The sequence below is a fragment of the Pantherophis guttatus genome, chromosome 8 (genome assembly GCF_059756535.1).
Source record: "Pantherophis guttatus breed Tessera chromosome 8, ASM5975653v1, whole genome shotgun sequence".
In the NCBI taxonomy this organism is placed as follows: Eukaryota; Metazoa; Chordata; class Lepidosauria; order Squamata; family Colubridae; genus Pantherophis; species Pantherophis guttatus.
The window spans coordinates 71396264-71424130 of NC_142070.1; the positions used below are offsets into that span (position 1 = coordinate 71396264).

General features: G+C 38.4%; 1 protein-coding gene across 2 annotated transcripts; it reads left to right on the forward strand.

The window, feature by feature from the left end:
* Positions 1 to 27584, forward strand: DCUN1D4 (defective in cullin neddylation 1 domain containing 4). 2 transcript variants are annotated; one of them, XM_087875319.1, is made up of 12 exons: positions 96 to 258; positions 3518 to 3601; positions 12421 to 12491; positions 15636 to 15675; positions 16310 to 16424; positions 17243 to 17334; positions 17896 to 17966; positions 19758 to 19849; positions 21543 to 21651; positions 22857 to 22961; positions 23939 to 24041; positions 24177 to 27584. In XM_087875319.1, exons 5-12 carry the CDS (start codon positions 16354 to 16356, stop codon positions 24230 to 24232), a joined length of 699 nt encoding a protein of 232 aa, XP_087731445.1. In that variant the 5' UTR covers positions 96 to 258; positions 3518 to 3601; positions 12421 to 12491; positions 15636 to 15675; positions 16310 to 16353; the 3' UTR covers positions 24233 to 27584. The 2 variants fall into 2 exon arrangements, with proteins under 2 accessions (XP_087731444.1, XP_087731445.1); XM_087875318.1 differs by lacking the exon at positions 3518 to 3601 and having other exon boundaries at positions 1 to 258.
* The last annotated feature ends 283 nt before the right edge of the window (positions 27585 to 27867 follow it).

A 27867-nucleotide genomic window follows, 5' to 3' on the forward strand; every position in this document is an offset into this window, starting at 1 on the left:
GCCGTCGAGAGAATCCCGTTCTGGGGACCATCCGGGGAGAAAGAGGCGGGGCGAAGGAGCGGCGTCCAATGGCAGCTGGCGAGGGGCGGGGCGTTGTTGTGGGGGGCGGAGGGGGAGAGAAAGAGAGAGAGAAGAGCCGAGCCGAGCTGAGGCGAACGAGAGAGAGGCGGTTGGAGCGCCCGCGCGGGGCAGGCTGTGTGGGTGCGCACACGCGCTACGGCCGCTGCCCAAAAATGCACTCGGATGCCGCGGCTGTCAGTAAGTGGGTCGCCGAGCGGGCGCGGCCTGGCAAGCGGCGGAACGAAGGGAGAAAGCGCCCGGTGCCGGCGGAGAGAGAGAGAGAGAGAGAGAGAGAGAGTTCGGAGGGGATGCATTGAACCGGGGGTCGTGTATGTGTGTGTGTGTGAGGGGGGGGCTCCCTTGTGACGCAGTTCGACCGAAGGAAGCTCCGGGCTCCGTTTCCCTTCCCTGCCCTTCTCAACGGCGAGCCTGAGGCGGCGGCGGCGGCGGGGTTGGTGGTGGTGGGTGAGGGAGGAATCCAGGGCCGCCGGTGAGGGGGGGCAAAGAAAGAAACACCCCCCACCTCCTCTCCGCTCTTCTTCTCTCCCTCCCGTTGCATGGTGGGAGTTGGAGTTCTCGCGCTCCGTGGCTGCGAGGCCCGGCCTGGCCCCGCGGACTACAATCCCCAGAATGCCTCCCGCGGACAGCTGTCTGCCTTTCTCTCTCTCTCCCCCCACCACACACACAACCCCTCCCCCCCCACTCCCTCCTTTCTCCACCATTCGCCCCTCTTTTGGGTCAGGTTGGGTCAACAACCCGGGGACGCCCTGCCCCTCTGCAGGTAGGAGATGAGGGGTGTGTGTGTTTGTGTGTGTGTGTGTGTGTCTGCATTGACCCCCCCTTTTTTATTAATTTTTTAAAAATATTTTTTAATCGATATTATGCATTGACTCCCCTTTTTTAATTTATTTATTTATTTATTTTTTAAAGACAGACAAACATTTAATACATCAATCCTCCTTTCCCTGTGATGTGATGCCTCGGTGTTTATCTTCTAGTCTTCTTTTCCATCTTCCCACAAGTTTCTTCTATCTTCACATTCATCCAAACTATTCTAACATTTCATTTCTAAATCGATATTATGCATTGACTCCCCTTTTTATTTTATTTATTTATTTTTTTTAAGGCAGACAAACATTTAATACATCAATCCTCCCTTCCAGTTCTCCCGAAGTGGTGCGAACTGGCTGAATCCCATCACTGCTCCCTTCCCTGTGACACCTCGGTGTTATCTTCTAGTCTTCTTTTCCATCTTCCACAAGTTTCTTCTATCTTCATATTCATCCAAACTATTCTAACGTTTCATTTCTAAATCAATATTATGCATTGACTCCCCTTTTTTTTTATTTTTTTTATTTTTTAAGGCAGACAAACATTTAATACATCAATCCTCCCTTCCAGTGGTGGGATTCAAGTAATTTAACAACCGGTTCTCTGCCCTAATGATTTCTTCCAACAGTCAGTTTGTCAAACTGCTCAGAAAGTTAACAACCAGTTCTCCCGAAGTGGTGCGAACCGGCTGAATCCCATCACTGCTCCTTTCCCTGTGACACCTCGGTGTTATCTTCTAGTCTTCTTTTCCATCTTCCACAAGTTTCTTCTATCTTCATATTCATCCAAACTATTCTAACGTTTCATTTCTAAATATTATGCATTGACTCCCCTTTTTTTTAATTAATTTTTTTTTTAAGACAGACAAACATTTAATACATCAATCCTCCCTTCCAGTGGTGGGATTCAAGTAATTTAACAACCAGTTCTCTGCCCTAATGATTTCTTCCAACAATCACTTTTGCCAAACTGCTCAGAAAGTTAACAACCGGTTCTCCCGAAGTGGTGCGAACCGGCTGAATCCCATCACTGCTCCCTTTCCTGTGACACCTCGGTGTTATATTCTAGTCTTCTTTTCCATCTTCCATAAATTTCTTCTATCTTCATATTCATCCAAACTATTCTAACATTTCATTTCTAAATCAATATTATGCATTGACTGCCCTTGAAGGCATGTGGGGTAGTTGCATGGGGTTGGGGGGGTTGTCCCCCCTTTTTTTTTGAGAGGGGAAGGAAGCTGGGGAGGAGATCCCTTAAAACATGTTTTTCCCTCTGTTCTTTGCCTCTTCGTCTGGTTTTAAGCCTGGACGTTTCCTACTAGGGGATGTGGTTTGCCCTGAATAAACTTCCCCATGGTTTTCCTTATTTAACATTTTTTTTTAAAAAAAATTGAGTTGTCATAAGATAAAATAAGGTACAAAATACAAAAATAAATAGGAAAGCGGTGGGGGGGGGGAAGAGAAGTGAGGAAGGGTTAGGAAAAAGAAAAAGAAGTGTTCGACTTGCGATGCTCTCTGTTGCAGTAAAATAAGGCATTAACAATCAAACCACAACTTTTGGGTTTTTTTGTTTTGTTTTTTTCATAATGATATAAACTAGCCTTTTCTATGAGGGATCTGTCAATCTAATTGGTAAAACCCAAAATCAAAGTGTCATTCTTTTCCCACATCAAGCACAAAGGTCAGAAGCGGTCTCCATGTGGAAACAAAAGTACTTATATTCTTTTCTTTAATCAAAATAGTCAGTTTTGCCATTTCAGCCAACTCCATCAGTTTCTGCAACCATTTGCCCATGGTCCTTCCATTTTTTTTGTGTTTATAATAATCTTGCTGCTGTCAACATATATACTGTCCAAACTTCCCCATAGTTTGATTGACATTGATTAAAGAAAAAAAAGGTGGTGGTGGAAACTGGAGGACGCATTCTTTCCCCTGTCCTTTAATAACTTTCTTTGAGGTCAACAGAAGCCAGTGGTTTATTTCATGATAAAACTTACTTGAAAGTTGCTGTTGAAATTTAATTCGTTGCTGGACAGCCCTTCCAAAAGAGAAATCCTATTGGATTGTTCATTGATCAGGGCTGTTCTAATAGTTGGATAGATTTTTCTAGGTCAGTGGAGAGTTTAAAAAAAAAATTCCTGATTTTACTAGGCTTTGTAAATGGAGAACTTACATTCTTGATTTTATAAAGAGGCTTATCTGAATATGCATGGTAGCCATAGAGCTAAGGGGTTTCTCTATAGCTGGAACAGAATAACAAGCTGGTTGTTGAAGGTTAGTAAAAATTTAACAGTGATGGAGAAGAGACTAGAGCGGCAGAGAAGATCCAAATCAATCTATTCCTCTCTGGCCTCTTGTCACCTGCATTTATTTCTTGTCTATGGTGACCAGTGAGTTTTTAAACACAAGGCTATTACTTGCATCAAGCTTGTCCATGCACAGTACAGGACATAAATATTCTTCTTTAGCATTATGGCAAGTAAAGGATAGTCCACGCTGTAGCCCATAATGTATTTTTCATTGTATGTGAACTTAACAATTCTCTTTCGTTTGTTCTGGGCTGAAAACACTGTATTTATCTTACTTTAAAGGTAAGAATATAATTAATTTGGTGTTGATAAAAATAGGATCTCCAACATGATCGCCAACGTCCGATGACGGATATGGCTCAAGAAGAAGAAGAAGTCGATTGGCGGCTCCTATAGATAAAGGTTAAGTTCTGCAAAATCTCCCTAATGCTTATTCAGAAATAATATTATTTCTTCATGATATTGGTCAGTTTATTTTTATGAATATTCTGTATTCATTAAAAAAAAAAGTATGGAAGGATTTCCTGTAACAACTAGCTGCTTCTGAAATATGTGTGATTTAGTTACACTTTAGTAAATAGAAACCTACTCAAAAAGTAACTTCTTAAATTTTGTCTGTGTAATGTAATCATGTACTACTAGTAAGCATAATTATCCACCCCCTATATCTTGTTAGTAATATATTGTAGATTTATATCAAGTTTCTTTAGTTTTTTAAACTAGGCCCAATACTTTCAACAATAAGTAGCAGTAAACTAATTTAGCTGACATCCATTGAACGGTTGAAGAATAAACATTAAGTGCAGAAGGGACATTGGAGGTTCTTCTGATCTGGACTCTTGAGCAGATTATTGCTGAATGCCTTGAATGCTTGGAAATTGAGAGGAAAGTGGCTATGTTGTAAGATTAGAATGAAGAATGCTTATCTGGAATTAAGGCTCACTAAAAAAAACCAGATTACTTCCAAATAAATTCTCTTTAAGAATTCAAGCTGCAGCCTTACAGTTTTTATGACGGGATAACCCCTACTGAACTTCAAGGACAGACTGGAAGTAATTCTGTGGCTCGATGGTGTTTTCTTTGAGTAGGCATGTGCTGTATAGAAATGCATTCTCATAGTAACATGTAAAATCACACTTCAGCATGCTTATTAAGAAATACTGAACTTAAGCATGACTAGAAATAAAGTACTCTGTTTAGCCTTGCCGATCTTTAATTTGAGGTGCCATTTTAACACATCACATTTTAAGCTAATTTATTTATTTTGTTTTCTGTTAAAAGAAATAGGTTGAAAACCACTTCTGCAAAAGATCTCAAGGGGAAACTTGTTTCAGAGGGCAGGCACTGTTCTAGAGAAGGCTCACTTCCAGGGTCCCAACTGATGGCATTGCTTAATGAAAGGAAAACAATTGGTGGCTTAAACTTATTGTAGGCCTTTACATAAGTGCGAAAACGTCCTGCAAAGAACCAGTTTCCCCCAAAAACGTTCCCTGGTTATCTGGAGACTTAGCATATATAGTACGTGAATAGTTCAGTTTCTATAACAAGCTTATGTAAAATAACACAATGTCAACAACTTCATGATAATTTACATTAATCATTTTAGGCTCAAGGTTAACTCAGCCTTCCATCCTTCTGAGGTCGGTAAAATGAGGACCCGGATAGTTGGTGGCAATATTGTATATTGATCTGATGTGTGTGTGTGTGTGTGTGTACATATGTAAATACAGTATATGTATGGGTATGGATATATATTTTCTTTTGAGAGTGGGCATCAGAATTTCATTTTTTAATGTGTGCCAGTGTTCACAGTAAAAAATAATAATAAAGGTGATCTTATATGTGACCCGTAAAACTGGGAACTGGTTATTTTAAAGTCTACCCCTCATAGTGGCTAGTCTCAGTTTCATTTCAAGAATTTTCAGAAGCCGCATTTCTTAAACATACAAGTTAAGTTTGGAGCTTGTGAAAACTTTGGTGGCTACTCCTAGGTTCTCAAATTGCTTGGCACAGGATGCCAGATTATCTCCTCATTTGGCATCTTTTAGCCTGTCAATTTTGCTGCAAATGGGTTTGAAATGAATACTTTTTAACATTGTCTTACTGGTACTTTTTGAGCCTATTTGCTATTTCGTCATGTTCTTGTATTTTAATGTTATTTTACTGTAATATAGTGTTTTAATGGTGACCTCTTGAGCACTGCTTGTACTGGAGCACCCGGCCATAAATATATTAAAAGTAAAATTAGTAAGTGGAGATAAAGCTTTTTGAGCAGAGAGCAGGGGTAGGTTGCTCTTGTTGGCTCTGAAACTAATTATGGTTTAACCTTGTTGATATTTCGATAGTCCTCCAGATAATACCAATGCTGAAGTTCGAAGTTGAGAAAAACACCCTAGAAGAAGGCAGAGGAACACTATTTTCATAATATCAGGAAATTACACAGATTTATCCAGATAGACACCAGCTCAACTGAAAGTTTTATTTTTGTGCCTTTCTGATATACGGGCTTGACTTTGAGGTTGGAAGCTAAGCGGCACCTTTTCTGATTCATATTTAGATTTCAGGGCTGTGAGGTGGAGGAATGCCAATAGCAAACCAATTTTTTTTTTTTTTAAACGGCTGACACAAAAATATCATGAACAAATCCGTGAATCATCAGGGCCACGCTCAGTTTGAAGGAGAGATGTGGAAGCTTGATTGAAATAAAAAACATTCCAAGCAGACATGGTTAGGCAAGTAAAGATGGCTATAGACAGCAATTCAGAGCATATTTCAGAGCTCCGATGCAATCTTTTCAGGAACCTTTGTCGCATGTAAGCGAATGAAAGTAGCTCAATATAAGAAAGCACCCTTAAGCTTAAGTTAAGCAGGCTTGAACCAGATGGTAATTTCAAGCAATGGCCTTTGCAGAAACATCATCCCCACCCCCACCCTCAGATAGGCAATATTAGCTACCTTTTGGCATCTTTAGGGAACTCCCGAGTTACAAGAGGGGTGCTGGGAGGCCATGTATTTCCTTGAACTGTATAATGCATCTGTTGCCTAAGGAAAACTAGGAGAATCTGAGTTAGGCTGCAACCCTCTGACCACAGAACGAGAGCAGAGAAAATAGCCCAGTTTTGGAGGGGCTAATGTAACATTGAATTATTTTTCCTATGCCCCTTGGAAATAACTGCAGCTCTCCCTCATTGTAAAGCTCTGGTTTTAGGAGACAGAGGAAGGGAAGAAGAAAAGGAAGTTATTGAATGTGAAGTATTCAAAGGCTTCTCTCATATGAGCCCATCCTTCGACAAAATGTAAATCCTGAGTTCCTGAGGTGCTGAAGTATTTCTCCTGTTGCTTGCAATTGTCTTTCCATCCTCATTTCTGCCCAGGTGGCCTATTGCTGATGAAATCTTTAAAATGTTGAAGCACTGTGATGGGATAGAATATAGAATATTCTTTATTGGCCTCGTGTGACTAGACATACAAGGAATTTGTCTCAGTAGGACAAGGAATAAGCTCTCGGTATATATATATACAAGCAACAGAGTGAAAAATGGTCAAATCATAAGATTCGATCATAAATCATAAGATACAACCAACAGTGATAAGTCATAAAAAGCCAACAGAAGTAGGTAATAGGAAAGATAAAAAAGATAATAGTAATGAAGTGCTACTACATGGTTAGATATCCTTTGGCATAAGGCAGTGCTGTGGAATGTGATGTGTTTAGCAGAGTGATGGAATGGAGGAAAAAACTCTCTAGTTGTTCCGGCATGCAATGCTCTATAGTGGCATTCTGAAGGGAGAAGTTGAAATATGTCCAGGATGTGAGGGGTCCGTAGATATTTCCTCAGCCCCCCTTTGTAGCTCGTACAGTATACAGACCCTCAACGGAAGGAAGGCTGGTTGCAGTTGCTTCTTCTGCAGTCCTAACTATCTGTTGAAGTGTGTACCTGTCCTGTTTAGTGGCTGTACAGATACAAACCAGACAGTTTCAGTTACCCAATTCTAATTCTTGTTGACAAATTAACCGCACAAGGAATCCTGTGTATAAACATTGACATCTTCTGTTCCTGTTTTGTGAACGTGTTTGTTTTCAGATGCCCACAGAAACCATTTTAAAAAAATACAGCACATTCAGGATACTTCCGGTACCTAGAACAGTGGTGGGAAAAAATGTCCTTGGCTCTGGCGTTACCTGCATTTAAAATGGAGCCCTGGGTTAATCTAATTGAAATAGATTGTGCTAAACCAACACTTTGTTTGTGTGATTCACACATCTTGCTAATCAAAACAATCTGTTTCAAATTAGAATTTCGATGAACTAGGGCATTTTGCTTTATTCAGTAAATTGTGGTAAAAATCCTGAATTAAACTGTATGAATATAGATGTGTAAAAGAAATGTTTAGCTGCGGCATCAAATCTGTAGTCCCTGTAGTATCCTTATAGTGTAATTTGTTTTGGCATGATCAAAATGTCCTTACTGCAGGGGTGGGTTCTAAATTTTTTTACGATCGGTTCTGTGGGCGTGGCTTATTTTGTGGGCATGGCTTGATGGTCATGTGACAATCCTTTAAGATTTAGCAGAGGTACTGGTCTACCAGGCTTTTAACTGCTTGCAGAGCTGTACCGGTCTACTCATTTGTTTTTGGAGGCACCGGTCTACCCATTTGTTTTTGCAGGCACCGGTCTACTCATTTGTTTTTGGAGGCACCGGTGTACCACCAAACTGCCTTTTACCACTGATCAGCTGTAGGGTGGCCCTTTGAAGCCCCGTGGCAAGAGTTTAAACATTTTTTTTCCTTCTAGCCCATCAGCTGGGACTCAGGAGGCAGCAATAGATTGGGGGTGGGGCCAAATAAAAGGTAAGAATAACGCGGGGGGGCAGAACTGGTTCAGTGACGTCATATCGTCACCGCTACTGGCTTGGCGGAACCTGGAGGAACCCACCACTGCCTTACTGGCAGAATAAATTAATACAAGTCTTGTTTTGATTTAGTCTTCCATTATTGCATTGAACTTGATGAAAAGATCTGAAGTGCAAAGCCCTTGACGTATATGTATATACAGGTAGTCCTCAAGTTACAACCACAATTAAGCCCAACATTTATATTGCAAAGTGAAACATTTGTTAAGTGAGTTTGTCCCATTTTACGACTTTTCTTGCCTCGTTTGTTAAGTGATTCACTGCAGTAGTTAAATTAGTAACACAGTTGTTCAGTGAATCTGACTTCCCCATTGACTTTGCTTGTCAAAAGGTCGCAAAAGGGGATCACATGGCTCCAGGACACTGCAACCGTCGTAAAAGGGAGTCAGTTGTCAAGCATGTGTATAACTTAGGTTGAATTATGAGCCCTTGGTCTCTGGCCCTGATTGTTTGCTTGCAGATGTTTCATTACTCAAATAGATACTGATAACATCATCAGTGCTAGTGAATGTAGGGTTTGTTTATATACAGTGATTTCACCTGCCAATGTTGGTGGGCTGATCTGAATACCAAGGAATATGAAAAATTGCACAATCACTCAAGAATTTTTTTAGATTTACTTTTTGAACACATTTTTTCTTATTTGGAGACAGGGTGGATTTGATTTAAATCGAGTTGATTTAAATCACAATTTAAATCATGATTTAAATCACTAGTAAAAAGGCTTGATTTAAATCAACTCGATTTAAATCATAATTTTTAAAGAGCAACTGTCATCTCTGCTACTCTTTTGACCCACTGTTGACTCACCGATAGTCCTAGTTTTGCAGAATATACAGCCTCCTGCTACATAACTAAGCTCCATTTCATGCTGAATAAACTAAATTATTTATGTATCCTAAATAGAAAACTATCTTACGATAGATTTTTACCCCCAAAGTTTTTTATTAAAATAAATTCGATAAAAATAAAAAAAAATCCGATTTAAATTTAAAAAAATCTGATTTTTTTGATTTTTTTAAAAAAAATCATTGATTTTTATCCACCCTGTTTGGAGAAAGATTGCATTTGCATAGTACTAGAATTCATTTTTTTAAATGTTTTAATTCTGTACACATGTTTTTATTGCACTGTATGCATTATAGTTTTTACTTACAAATAGTTTTCTAGTGCATGCTATAATCATAACTTGTCTGCATATATGGGGATATGGACCCATTTTATAACAGATCATGATAGATTGCCAAATATAATTCATAATGGTTTTAACAGGTAAAGTTCTCTGCATCTTGATGCCAAGGTATCTTGTGGACCATTTTTTCCAGTCTGAACTGATCCATCCAATACCTTCTTCATAGGAGATGTCCTCAACTTACAACAGTTTGTTTAGTGACCGTTCAAAGTTGCAATGGCATTGAAAAAAGACCATTTTTCAGATATATGACAGTGGCAACATCCCCATGGTTATGTGATCAAAGTTCAAAGAAGCTTGACAACTGACTCATATTTATGATGGTCACAGCATCCTGGGATCATGTGATCCTTTTTGTAACCTTCTGACAAGCAAAGTCCATGGAGAAGTCAAATTCACTTAACAACTGTGTTTACTAACTTAACAACTGCAGTGATAACACAACTGTGTCAAGAAAGGTGGTAAAATAGAGCAAAACAACAAATGTCTCGCTTAACAACAGAAATGTTGGACTCAGTTGTGGTTGTAAGTCAAGGACTATCTGTATAGGGGCTGAAACCAAGAAACCTTGGTCCTAACCTAATGGAACTTCCCTTTTCACATTAGATGAACCTCCATCATCATGACCTTCTGGAAAGCATAGAAGACAGAATTATTTTGGAGGAGTTCTAGTGGTTTAGTGTTTTCTTATAATTTTGGATGGTAAACATTGGAAGTGTTAATGTGTTGTTTTTAAAAGAGATAATTTATAGATAATGATTACATAACTGTTGAAACATTATTGTTTTGCTTTGTCTCTTTCTTACTTTTCCTACCATTTACGGTACTTTGTTTTATGTTCTTACCATGGACATTTAATTATTCGTTTTGTGTCATGAGAACTATGGTTTTTATTGCCTTGTAAATTGCCATGAGTCTGAATTGACGATATCATCATCATCTCTTTATAGACAGACACATGTATATTTTTGTTTTTACTCATTGTTTTTTTTATCTAATTGTGTGTTGCCCAAGTTGCTTTCGATGAGATGGGTGGTTATATAAATTTGATTAATAAATAAACTCTCAACGTTGAAGCGAACATGGCTGAAGCCATCTTTTGCTGCCTTACAGTTGCCACGAACCTTGAGATGGGGAAGGGAGGGGGGGAAGTAGATAGACCAGCTACCAGTCAAAACAGAAAGTTTTCTTGTGGGAACCAAGGTCATTTCAACAGGTTGAAGGGGGAGAGGAGTGACCAAGCAGCCTGCCAGCTATTTTCATTGGACAATGTGACCGGTGACATCTGGGATAAGGAACTTTTGCTCTTTTAATTAGGTGAAAAACCTCAGAGTGTTTTTTAGAGTTGGTTTTCACCGGCTGTGCCGATATGATGTATCCAATAAACATGCTCTTTGAGGAATCTATATATCTCGGAGTTCTGCTTTTGGTGGGTGCATTACTGACATAACGCTGACATAAACATATAAATAAAAGACATTAAACTCGGTTTAGCGTAAACCATGGATGAGAGTTCAACCCAAAGATCCCATAACATATAACATAGACATCACGGAAGTATGAAAATAGAGCAAAGAAAGTTCTCTGTTGACTTAACCAGTTTCAGATAGCAAGCCACATCCTGGTTAAGATAAACTAATCATGCTTCTGCCTTAGCCATGATTTAATGTTACATATTTGAGTGTAGACTCAATGCATAGGATATTGTGTCTATTGGGTCTGTATTTGTTCTAATATTTGTGTTTAAGAAGCACAATAGAGCTCTTTCTCAGCATTGCTGATAATTAGGAAGTTTAATCTCTTTTGGGAATGCTTGTCATATTTTTATCTAGCTCTGGCTTAGGGTTGATTGCTGGGAGATATTTTAATGTTTGATTCTGTTTTGTACTGTAAGACTATCGTGCTTAGTTTTCATTTATCTTAAAAGAATGTGAAACTGACTGTTGCCGAGTTAAATTAGTCTTCTCTAATGTGGTAGTCCTGAATTCTGTGGTTTTTTTTAAGAGTGCTTATTTTTACAATACTGTATTACTTTGAAAATGTTTGTGCTACCTGGAGTTCCTCCATATCTACACTTAGTAAATTAAGTGGTGTAGCCTTATTTATTTTGACCATGTTAAATTTTGTCTGCCTTTGATAAAACAGTTCAACTTTGGGTAAACTTAATATGTGTTATGTGAAATGTTAATTTGTTGAGTCTTGTTTTGAGACAGACTATGAGAAATTGTTCTCTTCAAGCTGATATTTTCTTGTTCAGGAAACTTCTTTGGGACTGAAAAGTATTCAGACTAGCCAAACACTTATAAAAAGCAAGCATGGCTGTTCAGTCTTTACAGAATGCGAGCTTCAGAATGCTGGAGGAAAAGAACGTATGTTGCAAACAAAACAAAACAAAACCCTGCTTTGGCTATTTTTTTCCTACTGTTTACTTGCAATTATATTGTTTATTCATATTAACATTTTTTTTTCCTGTACCCAACAACTTCGATTTTTTTATTTTGTATAATGAGGCCATGTTTTGCTTCGCTAGGGAAATCTATTCGAGGCATAACTAGCTATTTAGAGGAGACCATGTTGGGATCAGGGGTCTTTTTGGAAATGATTCAACTGAATTTAAAAATACTTTTTGGAGCTATAGTGGGGTTTTTTTGGGGGGGGGGGTTGATTCAGGGAATTACTCCAAATGTATTATTGGTTGCTTTTAATTTTGAGGATGTATCAACAATCCTTTTTGCTCCCAAGTTCATACTTCGCTCTAGAGCAGTGTTTCTCAACCTTGGTAGCTTGAAGATGGGTGGACTTCAACTCCCAGAATCCCCCAGCCAGCGCTGGCTGGGGGATTCTGGGAGTTGAAGTCCACCCATCTTCAAGCTACCAAGGTTGAGAAACACTGCTCTAGAGCTTCCTGGCTAAAGACACCACTGTTTCTGCAGGTCAAATCGGATCAGAATCTTATGATACTTTTTGTTTATGACATCAACAATAATTTGATCATTCTCTTCAATTCTAGCTAGCCTATACATTTAAAATAGCTGTGCAGAAAAAAAAAATATTCCATATTTTTTTGCAGAACTAATACAATATAAATTTTATGTTATTTTTTTTTCCACTCCTAGATTTTCAGCTGAACTCTCATCTATCAACACTGGCAAATATTCACAAGATTTATCATACTCTTAATAGGCTGGTAATTGCTTACATTTTTGAAAAATCATGGTTAAATAGACATTTAAATATTCTTCCGTTATTATTTTGCAATCGGCAACAAAGACCTGTGTAAATTCAACTGTGTGTACTTTCTTTTGAGCTAATCCTTTCTTCAATATTCATCTTTAGATTAATATTCAAACTTTAGATGCGCAACTGGTATGTTCATTCATTCTTCCATTAAACAAATACCCCCTGAGTCCACATATCTTAGGATTCTTATCCTGCTATTCCTATTACCCTATGTAGTCTTGCCCACTTGTAGGTTGCATATTAGTATAATAAGCATGCTGTAGGATTATCAGAAAAGAATGAAGCCAGAGCCAAAGTCTTTCTTAATAAGTTTTAATACTTTGAGGTTTTAGGTAATAGTTCTATTATTTAGATATATACTTGTTTGTGTGTTTTAATATGATAACTCAATTGAATTTCTGACCCTAAGGACTCTTAGCTTATTCAGAGTTGCTTATTCCTTTCAAAATACATATATAATGTATCGAATTTAAATAAGACATTAAAACACATATCAAGCTATTACTCTGCCCCTTTCTTTTTGGAAGCATTAGGAAGCTTGCGTATCACAATGATATGGTCAATTGTTGAAGCGTTTACAACAGGAGCTGAGAATTATCAAAGCGTTGATTTTTGTCGTGGTTTCACAGATAGAGAAATGAAGCTAATTCATTAATTACTAATGGGAGAAGATGGCAAGGGAGTGAGGATCACAGACAGAAAGCAGAGCTACCTAATTCATTCTTTGCATCTGTCTTCAAGCCAGGGGGAAAAAATAGCACAAACTGCCAAAAACAGAACAGTAAAAGACAAACTAGGAATACAATTTAAAATAGGCAAGAGAATGGTAAAAGAATACCTGTCACTCTAGATGAATTCAGATCACCAGGACTGGATGTATTACATCCCAGAGGTCTGAAGGAGTGGTTAGAGGTGATTTTGGAACCTTTGAACCAGTTCTGTCAATGATCCTGGGACATTGGAGAACCACCAGAGAACTGGAAAAGAGCTGATATAGTTCCCATCTTCAAAAAAAGGGAAAAATCGATCTAGGAAACTACAGTTCAATCAACCTGAAATCAATACTTGGGAAGATCCTGGAAAAGTATAGTATAGTTTACTTTATTGTCATTGCACATGGTACAACGAAATTAAATGCCATCTTCAGTATACATTATAACTATAAATATAAAAACACAAACATACAATCCTTTACATTCTATATAATTGAAATTGAAAACCCAATATTGCGCTATGACTATACCATAGAATTCAATATGGTTATTGCCCTGGGATAGAAGCTGTTTTTCAGCCTATTTGTCTGAAATAATAAAAAGATAACAAACAATTGATCTCCGAACACTTAGAAGCAAGCAAAATTTATAATCGGAAGCGAGTATGCGTTTGTCAAAAACAGATCATGCCAAGCAAATTTTATTTCATTCTTTGACAAAGTGACTAAATTAGTGGACCATTGAAATGCTGTGGACATAGTATTCTTAGATTTCAGTTAGGCATTTGACAAAGTAGACCACAGCCGTCTTCTTAGTAAGTTAGAAAAATGTGGGATAGACGGCATCACCATCAGATGGATTTGTAACTGGCTTACAGACCTCACTCAACGTGTATTCCTTAATGGAACTACATCTATATGGAAAGAAGTAAGCAGTGGGGTACCCCAAGTTCTGTCTTAGACCCAGTACTCTTCAATATCTTCATAAACGATTTAGGTGAGTGAATAAAAGGGAACTCGGTCTGCTGCACCCAAAAAGATCAGGTCAGTTCTAGGCTGCGTTAACGGGGATAGAATCAAGATCACATGAGGTGTTAGCCTCACTTTATAAAACCTTAGTAAGACCGTACCTGGAATATTACGTCCAGTTTTGGACTCCACAATATTAAAAAAAAAATATAGAGACTCTGGAAAAAGTGCAGAGAAGAGGTACAAAGATGATTGGGGGTGGGCGGGCGTGCTAAAACATATAGGAATTGGCTATGCCTAGTCTAGTGAAAAGTAGGCCCAGGGGTGACATGATAGCAGTGTTCCAATATTTGAGAGGCTGCCACAAAGAAGAGGGGACCAACCTATTCTCTAAAGCACCTGAAGGCAAGACAAGGAAAGAACCAACCTAGACCTAAGGAGAAATTTCCTCACAGTGAGAACAATTAACTAGTGGAATGGGTTGCCTTCAAAAGTTGTGAGGGCTCCATCACTGGAGGTTTTTAAGAAATGATTTGGCAGCCAGAATGATACAGGGTCTCCTTGTGCAAGGGAGATTAGAAGATCTCCAAAGACCTTCCAACTTCTGTTAAGCTGCTTTTCGCACTCCCTGCTCTTTGGCTAAACCAGCGCCAGCAATCTTTTCCCCACATGCTTCCAGCTAATGGTAATAACTCCCTTGGACTTCCAATGGGTGAACCAAGAAAAGGAGATAGGTTTAAAACCACGCACGCAGGTCTTTGAGGGAAATAAAACTCCAGCATTGCCTTTGTTCATTTGATGGATCTCATATTTTACAATTCAGAGATTTTCACTCGCATCTTTTCAAATAGACTTGTAGCACATGCTTGAGCTTGCTCTGGACCTTCCTTTACTTGATATAATCCAAAACTTAGGGAGGGCACTTGGTTGCTTAGTATCTGCTCCAAGACTAGACCATTTATATCCCAATTCCTGTATTTAATCCAAAGGAGCATTTAATTCCACTGTTAATATCAGTTACAAAATCAGGCTGCATTCATCTTGCTGACTTTGGGGGGAAAATCAGTCTACAATGTCTTATTCATTATTTGCTTATATGGATAAGTTGTTGGAAAGTGAGATGAAATCTGGAACTTCGTTGAACCCATGCATATTGCAGTAATTAAAGGGAAATAACAGAACAAGAATATTAACGACAATTTTTATGATAAAACACTTAAGAAATTTCATCTAGAATAATTTAAAGCAGAAAGTTCACATGTTTTCCCTCAGATAAGAGAGGCAGTCATAACTTTGACATTTAAATCTGATGAGGGAAAGTAGTAGGCCAGAATAAGATAGCTGTCAATATATGAATCTACAAAGCAATATCGAAACTCCCAGTTAATTAATTTAATTTTTTTTTTTCAGAATTTGACAGAAGATACTAGTCAAGACGATCACCAAACAGGTAAAGTTCTTACGTTTATATGCATTACAGAATTTTTAAGAATGTTGAGTGAAAAGGAAACCTTATTAAGTTTTTATTTGCTAGGCAAATTTGTATCATCCTTTAATTTCTATCAAAATGGAGGAGAAATCCTTCCCAGGATTTATAAAATGATGTGATAGATTGTTTTGAAGGTGTAACAATGTGTATTCCGTTATTTAATATTATAGCAATTACTTTTTATATCTAGTAAAAGTTCAGTTAAAACAGATTGCTGTAGGCTATGTTAAAAACATTTGATTAATCATGGTTTGTTTAATTATCTGCAGTGAATAAATCAGAGTGGCAAGTTCCCATGACATATAAATTATAACCCCCAATACACAAACTGTTGTAACTGAGTTCGCAAAATATGCTAAAAAACCTTCCAAACAATTCCCATTACAGATGCTAATATATTATACATTTGTATATTATATTAGGCCTTTAGGGGCATTGCACATCTGAATGTTCTCTGCTGATGTTTCAGTGTGGTTTAAAAAGTCTTCAGTTTGATTGATAAGTTTTGCGAGAAAGTATAACTTGATGAAATAAGATAATTAAATAACATCTACCTATTTTCATGTCTGTCTCTTTTTCCTACATTCCCTTGCAGGAAACCTGAGATCTTGCAGTTCATCAGACAGCTTTAGCAAAGTGATGCCTCCAAGAAAAAAAAGGCGACCTACAACAGGAGATGATCTGACAGCTAAAAAAAGTAGACACGATGGGTACGTAACCTTTCCTATTCGGTCATTATTCAATTAAGAAACATGACATTTGGAAGAGCAGCGAACCAGGAGAAGATGGTTGAACTTTCAACTCATGAGCAGCTTATTTAAATGAAATTTCTAGGCTTTCTTATGCTCTGCAGCCTGGCATAATATACTGTCATTATTTTAAGAGTTATCGTCAATGCTACTTATTCCTCCATAAGAAGTTATTTAGGAGGACAGATTTCTCCATAGATTTTATAATTTGACCTATGTAGTCTACATACTTTGATTATGGTGGGCGAGTGGCAAGACGATAAAAAACCCTATAAAGCAGAAATCTCACAATGGTGAGCCTCAATTTGTAGTAAGTAAGTGAAGCAGGATTTGGTAAACAAGATTTGTTTCCTGCTTCTGGTTGTACATGAAAATAGTTGGGAAGAAATATTTTGGATCTCAATTCAGCACACAGCATTTCTGTTCATTAAAGCAGCCTAATCTTTTTTCCCCTGGGCTTCAGTGCAAATCAGAAAAAAGATCCTTGTGCTGTAAGGTCGCAGCTGATTTCATAAAGCAGCCGCTTCTTTTTCTAGGATCATGCCATCTGTTGCATCTGTTTAAGGCCTGTCTTGAAAGTGCTTTAAATTTCAGTGTAGAATTTGGAAGTTCATGTAAATGATCTTATAAAATTATTCAGTGTCAGAATTCTGAAAGTGAGTGGGTTGACCAGGGACCAGAAGTTACTTGGAAGGCTTGCAATCTATCGACATTGGCATATCGTTTTATAGAACTGTGAAACGCCCATGTTCTTAAGCTTTTTCTCTATTTTTTTTCAGCGTGTACAGAAAATATGATTCTACCAGAATAAGGTCAGAAGATGATATGTTTTCAAGTAAAAGGTGTTTAGAATGGTTCTATGAATATGCAGGCAAGTGTTCGCATCTGCACATTTCTTAAATATTACTAGCCAAGAATTTGAAAGGAAAAATCAATTTGAAGTATTAAAATAGTCAACTTTTTAATTAAATGAGGATGACTTCAAATAATTGTATCTTTCTCCACAAGTGCATCTTAACTTTTGACTTGAAATTATAGTCAGTTTTGCAGATACTTAATAGATCCATTTTTGAAAATTCAAAGGTGGTTTTGAGGTGCTGTATATTAAACACTTGAAGAGTATTTCTTTTTGGTTAATTGGAGCAGTGGATGTGAATCTGCAATAAAGTAAATAATAACATTTGATTCTGTTTTGAGGAACCTTTGGGCTCTTTGAATATTTGCATGTTGTGACAGCTGTATCTTGTGGGATTGAGATAGAGAAAGGAGTTTTTGATCTTTGGACCTGCACTTCCTCCTGTGTGCTTAAGCAATGTTCAAGAAATCACATCCTTGTAAGAGCTGCTCTTTTGTATGGTCCAGTCATTTGGACTTTACTAATCAAGCGATTGTAACTTTTGAGTAGAAAATAATCTTTGTCATTTACTTGTAGGAACAGATGATGTTGTGGGTCCTGAAGGAATGGAGAAGTTCTGTGAGGACATAGGGGTTGAGCCAGAAAACGTAGGTTCAGGTTCATTTATCGGTGGTAGGGAACCAGTTTGTGCTTCACCCATTTCCATTTTTAAAAAAATGTGATTTATTCGTTCTGTCGCTCTATCCTAAACCTGATGAGGAACTTAGCACATTGATAGTGCTGGCATAGTGTGTTTATCCATTATGTAATTAAATGGCAAATATGGTTCTGTTACCCTCTAGCATGTGGGCAGCTCTAACGCACAACTTCCATTTGTGATTAGATAATTGTGGCTCAGTGGCTAAGACGCTGAGCTTGTCGGTCGAAAGGTCGGCAGTTCAGTGGTTCGAACCCCTAGTACCGCGTAACGGGGTAAACTCCCGTTACTTGTCCCAGCTTCTGCCAACCTAGCAGTTCGAAAGCACGTAAAAAATGCAAGTAGAAAAATAGGGACCACATTTGGTGGGAAGGTAACAGCGTTCCGTGCACTTTTGGCATTGAGTCATGCCGGCCACATGACCACGGAGACGTCTTTGGACAGCACTGGCTCTTCGGCTTTAAAACGGAGATGAGCACCGCCCCCTAGAGCCGGGAACGACTAGCACATATGTGCGAGGGGAACCTTTACGTTTACCTTAATTGTAGCAAATGGTTCCATATGTCCATGCATGCAGGATGTATGTGATAGTGTATAAATGTATACTTTCCAGTTTGTTTAGGAATACATACATCCAGAAACAATGTTGACTTGCATTTGGATGGCATACTTAAAAATTTGCTCTGTTAGCAAGCTATCACAAGAAAATCATTCCTTCACCTACCAATGCAATAAAACATTGGGCATATGTGGAGCAGAAATCAGATGCATTTACCGTTTGACTGTTTTACGCTAATCATGATATGAAAGTGGCCATTGAAATGATTCAATATTATATTTATTATGTTTTCTGAACAGAAGAAATAAATTTCTGGAAGTCATTTTTCCTTTTTATAGTTGTTGTTGTTTTTATTATTATTATTATTTATTGAATTTTTATACCACCCTTCTCCCGAAGGATTCAGGGCAGTGCACAACCACGATAAAACCAATAGTAAATAAAAATTAAAATTAATTAAAACAAATTAAATAATCTGGTCGAGAACATAATTAAAAATTAAAATTTCCCAATTAAAATTAAAAAAATTTTTAGGCCAGCCCAGCTTGCTGGAATAAAAGCGTCTTGAGGGCCCGGCGAAAGATGCAAAGGTCGGGGATCCTCCGTATCTCCGGGGGCAATTCGTTCCAGAGGGCAGGTGCCCCCACAGAGAAGGCTCTCCCCCTGGGGGTCGCCAGTCGACACTGTTTGACCGACGGCACCCTGAGGAGTCCCTCTCTGTGGGAGCGTACTGGTCGATGGGAGGCTATCGGTGGCAGAAGGCAATCTCATAGGTACCCAGGTCCTAAGCCATGGAGCGCTCTAAAGGTGGTAACCAACACCTTGAATCACACCCGAAAGGCCACCAGGAGCCAGTGCAGCTCGCGCAGGCAAGGTGTTACATGGAAGCGCTGCGTCGCTCCCATAATCACCCGCGCGGCCACATTCTGGACCAGTTGAAGCCTTCGGGTGCTCTTCAGATATTTTTGTCTTTCCACTCATCCCTTGAATGCCAACACTGGCAATAATATCCCCTGCCCTTTTTCAAGTCTAAATAGTTGAAAAAAACGGAGCCGTGTATCCCTTCTGCCCTATCCCTGCTTGCCAATACAAGGCTTTGAAAACGAGATGCATTAAGAAAAGCGTCGAAGAAATAAAAATTCTTATGTAAACTTTGGGATCTTTTGTTTATTTTTATACCAGGTAGCCATGCTTGTGTTGGCTTGGAAGTTGGATGCTCAGAACATGGGCTATTTTACATTGCAAGAATGGCTAAAAGGAATGACATCCCTGCAGTAAGTATTATTTCTTTTAACAAATGTGAAATAGCTCCAGTAGCGATCATTGTCCTCTTGTAAAGTTAATCTTGCATTAAAAAAAAAAAAAACTGTACTGTCTTATCCAGTCATTTTGTGAAGATGGATGTAACATCTAAGAGCTGTGGTGCAGTGGTTAAAATGCAGTTGGTACTGCAGGCCAACTCTGCTCACTGCCAGGAGTTCGATCCTGACCGGCTCAAGGTTGACTCAGCCTTCCATCCTTCCGAGGTCGGGTAAAATGAGGACCCAGATTGTTGGGGGCAAGATGCAGACATTTGTAAACAGCTCAGAGAATGCTATAAAGCACTAGGAAGCGGTATGTAAGTCTGACTGTTATTGCTATATTTTTCTGAATATTTATTTATGTGGTTTTATTTACTGTTCATTCCACGAGACTTGAGGCAGATGATAAAGAATAAAAGAAATATATTCAATAAAATTGGGAGCACTCAGTATTTAAAATCTTATACTTTGGGGGCCTAAAACATTGTGGAACAACTGGTTTTTAAGCACTTCCAGTTGTAATCAGAGTCTCACCATGCCATCATGGTGAGACTCACCATGCCCCCCTCCCTGGCCTACTTGCCACTCATCTCACTTGTACAGTTAGCGATGGTTAACTTTTTTGCTGTCGCATGCCAAAAGCGCGGGTCACACGGGGGTGTGTGGTGTGGTCGTGCGCACGCATGCCCACACCCATAATTCAATGCGCCCCCCTCCCGCACAATGCGTGTGCAACCATCACCCTCTTGTTCCCCACGCTTTTGGCATGTGATGGCACGGTGGGCCCAGTAGGCCCGTTTTTTGCCCTCCCAAGGCTCCAGAGTCTTTCTTGGAGCCAGGGGAGGGCAAAAACGGCCTCCTCCCCCGGAGTCCCTCCAGAGGCCGGAAACAACCCATGGGACCGGAAGACCCGTTTTTCGCTCTCCCCAGGCTTGCCGGAGCTGAGCTAGGGAAACGTTCGCGTGCTCAGCGATATGATTCCGCGTGCCACAGTGGTGGGTTTCAATTTTTTTTACTAACGGTTCTGTGGGCGTGGCTTGGTGGGCATGGCAGGGGAAGGATATTGTAAAATCTCCATTCCCACCCCACTCCAGGGGAAGGTTATTGCAAAATCCCCATTTCCTCCCGATCAGCTGTGACTTGGGAGGGAGGAAATAGATGGGGGCGGGGCCAGTCAGAATTTTTACTACCGGTTCTCCGAACTACTCAATATTTCCGCTACCGGTTCTCCAGAACTGGTCGGAACCTGCTGAAACCCACCTCTGGCGTGTCACTTGTGGCACGCGTGCCATAGGTTCACCATCACAGCACTATCTGCTTCCAGAACCTCTACCAGCTAATGATCACTCTTTCCCCTGAAATCCTTCTCCCACTAGGTCCCAAGTAATGAGGGTTGAAGCCCCTTCCCTCCTCCTGGGGGTGGGGAGCAATTTACTGTGCCCCACATGTCTTAGGAGACTGCCCTGGACCTTCCCCTTATGTGTGCAGTAGATGGGTTTCTCTCACATGCTAAGTGAAGAAACTGCTGTTGCGCATTGTCATTTTGTTTTGGAAATAAGACTTTTCACATCTTAAAAACAAGGGATTTACAACTTCTGGGGTGATTTGCAGCAATCTTGGCTCGTAACATTTGAATCGCTGTTCATGACGATTATTAACTTTACAGGTGTGACACAACAGAGAAGCTAAGAAATTCTTTGGATTACTTGAGATCTTTATTAAACGAGCCTATGAATTTTAAGCTTATTTATAGATACGCGTTTGACTTCGCACGTGTGAGTAGCCTGAAATTCTGTTAAATCTTCTAGTAAATCCTGGCCAGAATGAGAAAACCTCAGGGGTGCTTTATTTTCTCTCCTAAATTGTTTGCTCTTGGTTGGAAATGGAGGGAAGAAACAAACCTTGCTTATCTGAAAGGCAAAATACATTACATTCTAGTTCGAAGCATATAGTGAGGAGGAACCCACCTCTGTTTCTGACCCATTGCAGGCCATCAGGATTTGCAAAATACAACCTGTCCAAACCATGCATGTTGTCCCAGAATCTTCCCTTACCAAAATTGTATTTTTTTAAAAATCACGTTAATAATGTCATTGAATGTTCTACCCACCGTTTTTGCCCTCAAACCAATCTTGTATGTCATGAAGTGATGTTATTTTGAAACATTTTCATATCTTCAATATTTAATAGGACAGGAAGGGGAAGTATTAAATATATGGGAAGTTGCCATATGATGTGTTAAATGAAAATTAAAATACTAAAGTGTTAATTTTTTAAATGGTTTCTCTTGGCTCTTCCTGCTTCTGAGATTGTGGAGTCCAGAAGAGGCCTTTAGTCTAAAACATATATATATATCCCTGGTCTTTGAAGTTGATTATTGTAACAATAAAAAATCACTATTCCTTTGTATTATCTTAATCATAGGATGGAACGATATAATGCATGCAGATAGGAATATGTCTCTTAGTATGTGAACAAGTCACTTCCTGGGGTTGGATGTATGTCTTCATACTGAAGATAACATTAAATACTTTAACAAACTCTAGAAAGAGTGCAGAGAAGAGTAACAAAGTTGATAAGGGGTCTAGAGGCTAACCAGTATCATTAATGGTTAAGGGGTCTAGATATTCTTAATCTAATAAAGAGAAGGATTAGGTAGCTGTCTTTTGGTGCTGGAGGGCCTATCACAGGAAGGAGAGGGTCAGCTTATTCTCCAAAATACCAGATTGCAGGACAAGAAGCAATGGATGGAAGTTTGTTAAAAAGAGATCTGGAACAAAGGAGGAATCTCCTGAAGTAAGAACAATTAATTAAAATCTTTAGGAAACCTAGCTTGACTGCACATCCATTGATGAAAACAAAAAACAAAGGAATGCTAGATAAAGATAAGAGCTGGATTAGACTTTTTTGAGGAATAAATTGATGTGGGTTTTAGCTCAACTAAGCAAGATTACAAGTATTTTTTTGTTCCTTCTGACAGGAAAAAGATCAGCGAAGCCTAGATATGAATACTGCCAAGTGTATGCTAGGACTCCTCTTAGGAAAAACATGGCCCCTCTTTCCAGTATTTCATCAGTTCTTAGAGGTACAAGTAGAAAATAACTTTTTCTATGTGTGTTTTTTTAAATGCAGCATTAAAATTAAAATTGAGAATTGACAGTGAATTAATTGAAAATATTGTTACCCAATATTTACAATTACAATTAACACAAATACTTATATATGATTTTTATTTATTTTTTTTGGCTTGGAATTTTTGCTCGAAGTGATGTCCATTAACTTGAGGTTTGCTTCTTAAATTGTGTTTTTATTGTAATGATGTCTTTTACATCAATTACCCTGTTTCCCCCAAAATAAGACATCCCCTGATAATAAGCCCAATCGGGCTTTTGAGCACATGGCAATAAGGCCGAGCGCTTATTTCAGAGTTCAAAAAAATATAAGACAGGGTCTTATTTTCAGGGAAACACGGTAGGTAATTATGCAAATGTAGTAGATGTAAATGATGGACATCTGGATCTAATGGATGGACACTCCATTCTCTAAAGCAGGGGTGTCAAACTCCCGGGGTCAAGGCAGCATCGTGATGTATCATGACTTTTTCCCCCTTTGCTAAACTTGGCGTGGGCGTGACCAGCGCGTGACGCATCTGGCCTGCGGGTCATGAGTTTGACAGCCCTGCTCTAAAGTGATCCATTATATTGAGGCTGATACGGAAAGTATCTATTTGTGATTTCTGAAAAGGAAGAGCAGGCAACAGTATTATGCAGGCTTGCTTACTGTGAAAGAGGCAAAGATTTCTTTAAAATTCCCCGTGCAATGTATCCCAGAAAAATGGATTTTTGATGATACCTTCCTTTCATCTGGTTTTGTCTTGTTTTTGGGGGGGGGGAAGTTAATTTCTGTTATGCTTGGTAGCCTTAAAGATTATTGCTATAATATTTATATTATAGAATATCACACCGTCTACATTACATTTGCAAAATTAGCTTTTGCATTTTAAGATCCCGACGACTTTGTTCAAAAGGCGTTTTGAATAACTGCTGTTTTTGTTTTAAGTAGCAATCTAAGTACAAAGTTATCAACAAGGACCAATGGTGCAATGTTCTGGAATTCAGCAGATCCATTAATCTTGACCTCAGCAATTACGACGAAGACGGAGCATGTACGTATATACGGTCAGGAAAGACAAAGAATCATTTCACATCATATCTGTGATCTCTCTATGCCTTTTTGTGTTTCTGTAATACATATATATATATATATATATTTTACAAAAATGTTTCCTTCTTTCTTTAAGGGCCAGTGTTGCTGGATGAATTTGTGGAGTGGTATAAAGAGAAACAAATGACATAGGAATTTTAACTATGCACAGCTGCTCAAGAGCCTTTGTTACTACAGTTAATGTCAACCATTAGCCATAAACTTCTCTTTGTATATAAAGCGCATGCGGCTTTTCCTGCACTGTATCCCATTTTCAGGGATTTTTTTGGGTGTTTGCTGTTTAACAAGCCAGCTCTGCTTGCTGTGTACCATTGTTCTCTCCGAAAGGCTGCTTTGCATTTTGTCTCTACACTACAGATGGTGAAGTTGCCAGCATCCTCACTGTGACTAATGTGAATATTGCTGTCTAAACTTTGTATATGTGTATAAAAAAAAAAAAAAAAGCTTCATCTAGGAATGATTTCAGCAGGAAAGGTATTATAAAAAATAATTTTGTCGCATTCAAGTAACCATGTAACTTAATTTTTAATTGACTTGGTCTCGGGCCTAGCATTTCAGGGAAAGTGATTGTGGGGGGGGGAGGGGTTTGTCTAGGTAGAACTATTGCTAGTTTAGTAATAGTTGTTTTAGGATGCCAGTTTTTGAAGGAAAATCTTGCAGCATGGTTTCCTTGGCAGTGCCCAACTTCATTTTTATTTAATAAGCAATTATTGGCTACCGTTTTAATTGAAACTCTTAATGAATTGTTACAGCTTGAACAGAGTTGTACACGCCATAGTAACTTCCATTGGGTGATAATAGTCAGATGCTGTAGTTTAGTAAGAGGTACAGGTGATCGAATTAAACATTCTGATTTAAAAGGGTTTTAGACTTGTAATGTGGCATATTCTTCTATTTTACTGTTAGTCTTGTTCCCAGAGTGTTTTGATGATCTGGATAAAGACAGAATGAAGTCTTGTTTCAAAACACAGCCTAAATGTATGAATGTATTTCAGAGACTGGAATCAAAGCTTAGCCTGAAAACTTGGCATGGCTGCGTTTAATGTTCCAGGGATTGAATTTCCTGGCAAAATGCCAATTACAAGCAACATCTAATCAAGCAGCATCACTATTTATTTGGGATCATTTTATCTGTTTGGACTGGAAAGTCCAAAGAAATAGATGAATGAAGTAACTTCCTGTGTCACCTTTTCATCAGTCTTCATAATACAGCTCAATGTACATTTCTATAATTTTTTTTTTTTTACTAAGGTAGCTTATAGACTTATTGAAAATGCACTCAAAAATCCATTGGTCTTTGTTCAATCAACCAAGAGTTCATTGTGAAATTTGCAATAAAACATGAGCTTGCCTTTTCTTTTACAGAAAGTTAAAACTACATGAACATTCAGAATTTAGGAATATAAATTAGCAATAGCAATAGCACTTAGACTTATATACCGCTTTACAGTGCTTTACAGCCCTCTCTAAGCGGTTTACAGAGTCAGCCTATTGCCCCCAACAATCTGGCTCCTCATTTTACCCACCTTGGAAGGATGAAAGGCTGAGTCAACCTTGAGCCTGGTGAGATTTGAACTGCCAGATTGCAGGCAGCCGGCAGGCAGCAGAAGTAGCTTGCAGTACTGCACTCTAACCACTGCACCACCATGGCTCATCCAAATTAAGCTTAAATAACAAATTAGTACAAACCACTTATTTTTATTTTCAAAGTACTGAAGGCATTTGTAAAGAAAAAAAAAAGATGTATATCATAAACAAGCATAGCTTCTTTAGGATTGGACACTTCTAAAGAAACAAAATAAGAAAAATAAAGGACTGGAATCCAAAGAAATCCACATGCAAATGTGAATTCTTCCCAGAACAGGAGCTGTGGGAATGGAGCTTTTCTTTCTTTCTTTTTTTCTTTTGATGCCTTCATGAGCTTCAGAAGGCTTGGGAGCAGGGATTGAGTGGGACAGAACTACACAATCTGTTGACCAGGTAGTAAGACTGGAAATGGATGCAGTTATAGTACTTAGATGGACTTTTCACAGGCTATCACTTCTGTTGTCCATTTCCCGCCCCCCGCCCCCAAAGTAGAGCTGGAAGTTGGCTGTGCCAATCTCTGTTGAGAACAGACAAGTAATACCATGAACCAGTTTGTGCTCCCTCCAATACCTCCTGACCTACCTTATTATTTAGTATAGCCATAGTCAAAACCTGATAACTGTCCAACTGGGAAGATACAAATACTGGATACAAATACTGGATTAGAGGCTAATTTTGTTGAGACCTAAAAGGATTTTCAGTAACAAAAGTAACAGCCAAAGAACTTTATGAGATCTAGTTTTGATAAAGAAAAGTATAAGGTTAACAAACTTGTGTCTAGTTCATTCTTGGGAGTGACTCTCACTTTTTCTATTTGCATGGGAATATTAATATACAAAGCAAAAACACCTGATCAAGTGGTAGGGAGGACACACTTCAAAATTGTACTGTCTTCCATTTAAAAATGAAGTATCAATTGGGGGTCAGTTAAATAATGACCAAAGGGCAGAAACTGTTAAAATAATGGCCAAGGGGTAGAAACTGCAGTCTCTTTTGCTTTGTTCGTGACAGGCCTCTTCTGTTTATCTGTTTATGGCTCCTATTACAAAGTTGATCAAGAGACTTGTGTGTCTTATGTTTTGCTCTCAACAATCACACACACAGAGAGAGAGAGAATTGGCTTTGCCTGTAAAAGCAGGCTCATCTAAAACGTAATTATTAAGGACACTGTGCTCACAACTTTTGTGATATACAAAGGAAAATGAGAAAAGATCCACTTGGTATATGGGTCAGAATTGTATTTTTTGAGTTTTTGAAATTCTGACCTCCCTATTTAACCAATCATGCTCAGAATGGCCCTGATTCCTTGGGGGGGAAATGGCATTTTCTGGAAAACTCTTTATGTAATGCTGTCCGAGTAAAGTTAATCAAAGTTGTTCATTTTGCATACATTTTGAATTTTTGGCATCTTTTTAAAATAGTGTGATTGATTTTGTTGTTGTTAAAGGAAAAAAGGCCGTACATTGAATTGGTTAAAGTTGAAAATATCTTTTCTACAGAATGCTATCAAGATGTGTGTGCATTATTCTAATGTGAAATTCTTAAAGCTTTTTAAATGACCAAGTGAATAAAGATACATGAATGGTCGAATGGCCCATAATAAGACTGTATATTGTCCAGTACCAAAGACTGATGAATCTTTTATGCTTTTTACCTTTCAGGATCAGAAATGGTATTATCAATTCTAATACCTACTATTATTTTTACCATTTTCTTTTTGGGGTCATGGTCAGATAAATTCAAATTGAATACTGAAAATGTAACCATCTGAAAAATTTTTGGTTTGTACAAAACCAAATGATCTGTGCTTTTTGTAAACGTGAGGAACAAAATTGTGAAAGCGTTCCATAAATTTACTTTAGTATAAATTTACATAAAGCATTTAATTAAACGTGAATAGTTTTCTGCTTTCCTTTTTAAATTCATATCAGTCTCATGCTGAGACTTCGCATACATTTTACTACATAAACACATTATCGTTTTAATTCTGTGCTTGTAGTTAAAATTTTCTCCTACTCTCTTAAGTATTGGCAACTTTTCCCCCCTTACCACTTTTAGAGAAACCAGCATATATTGTTGAATTCATAATGGGAGAACTTCTAACAATGCTTAGATATTTGGTAATATTAATTACTGATTCTTAAGTGCTTCATAATAATAAAGATTTGGTTTGTGTCTGA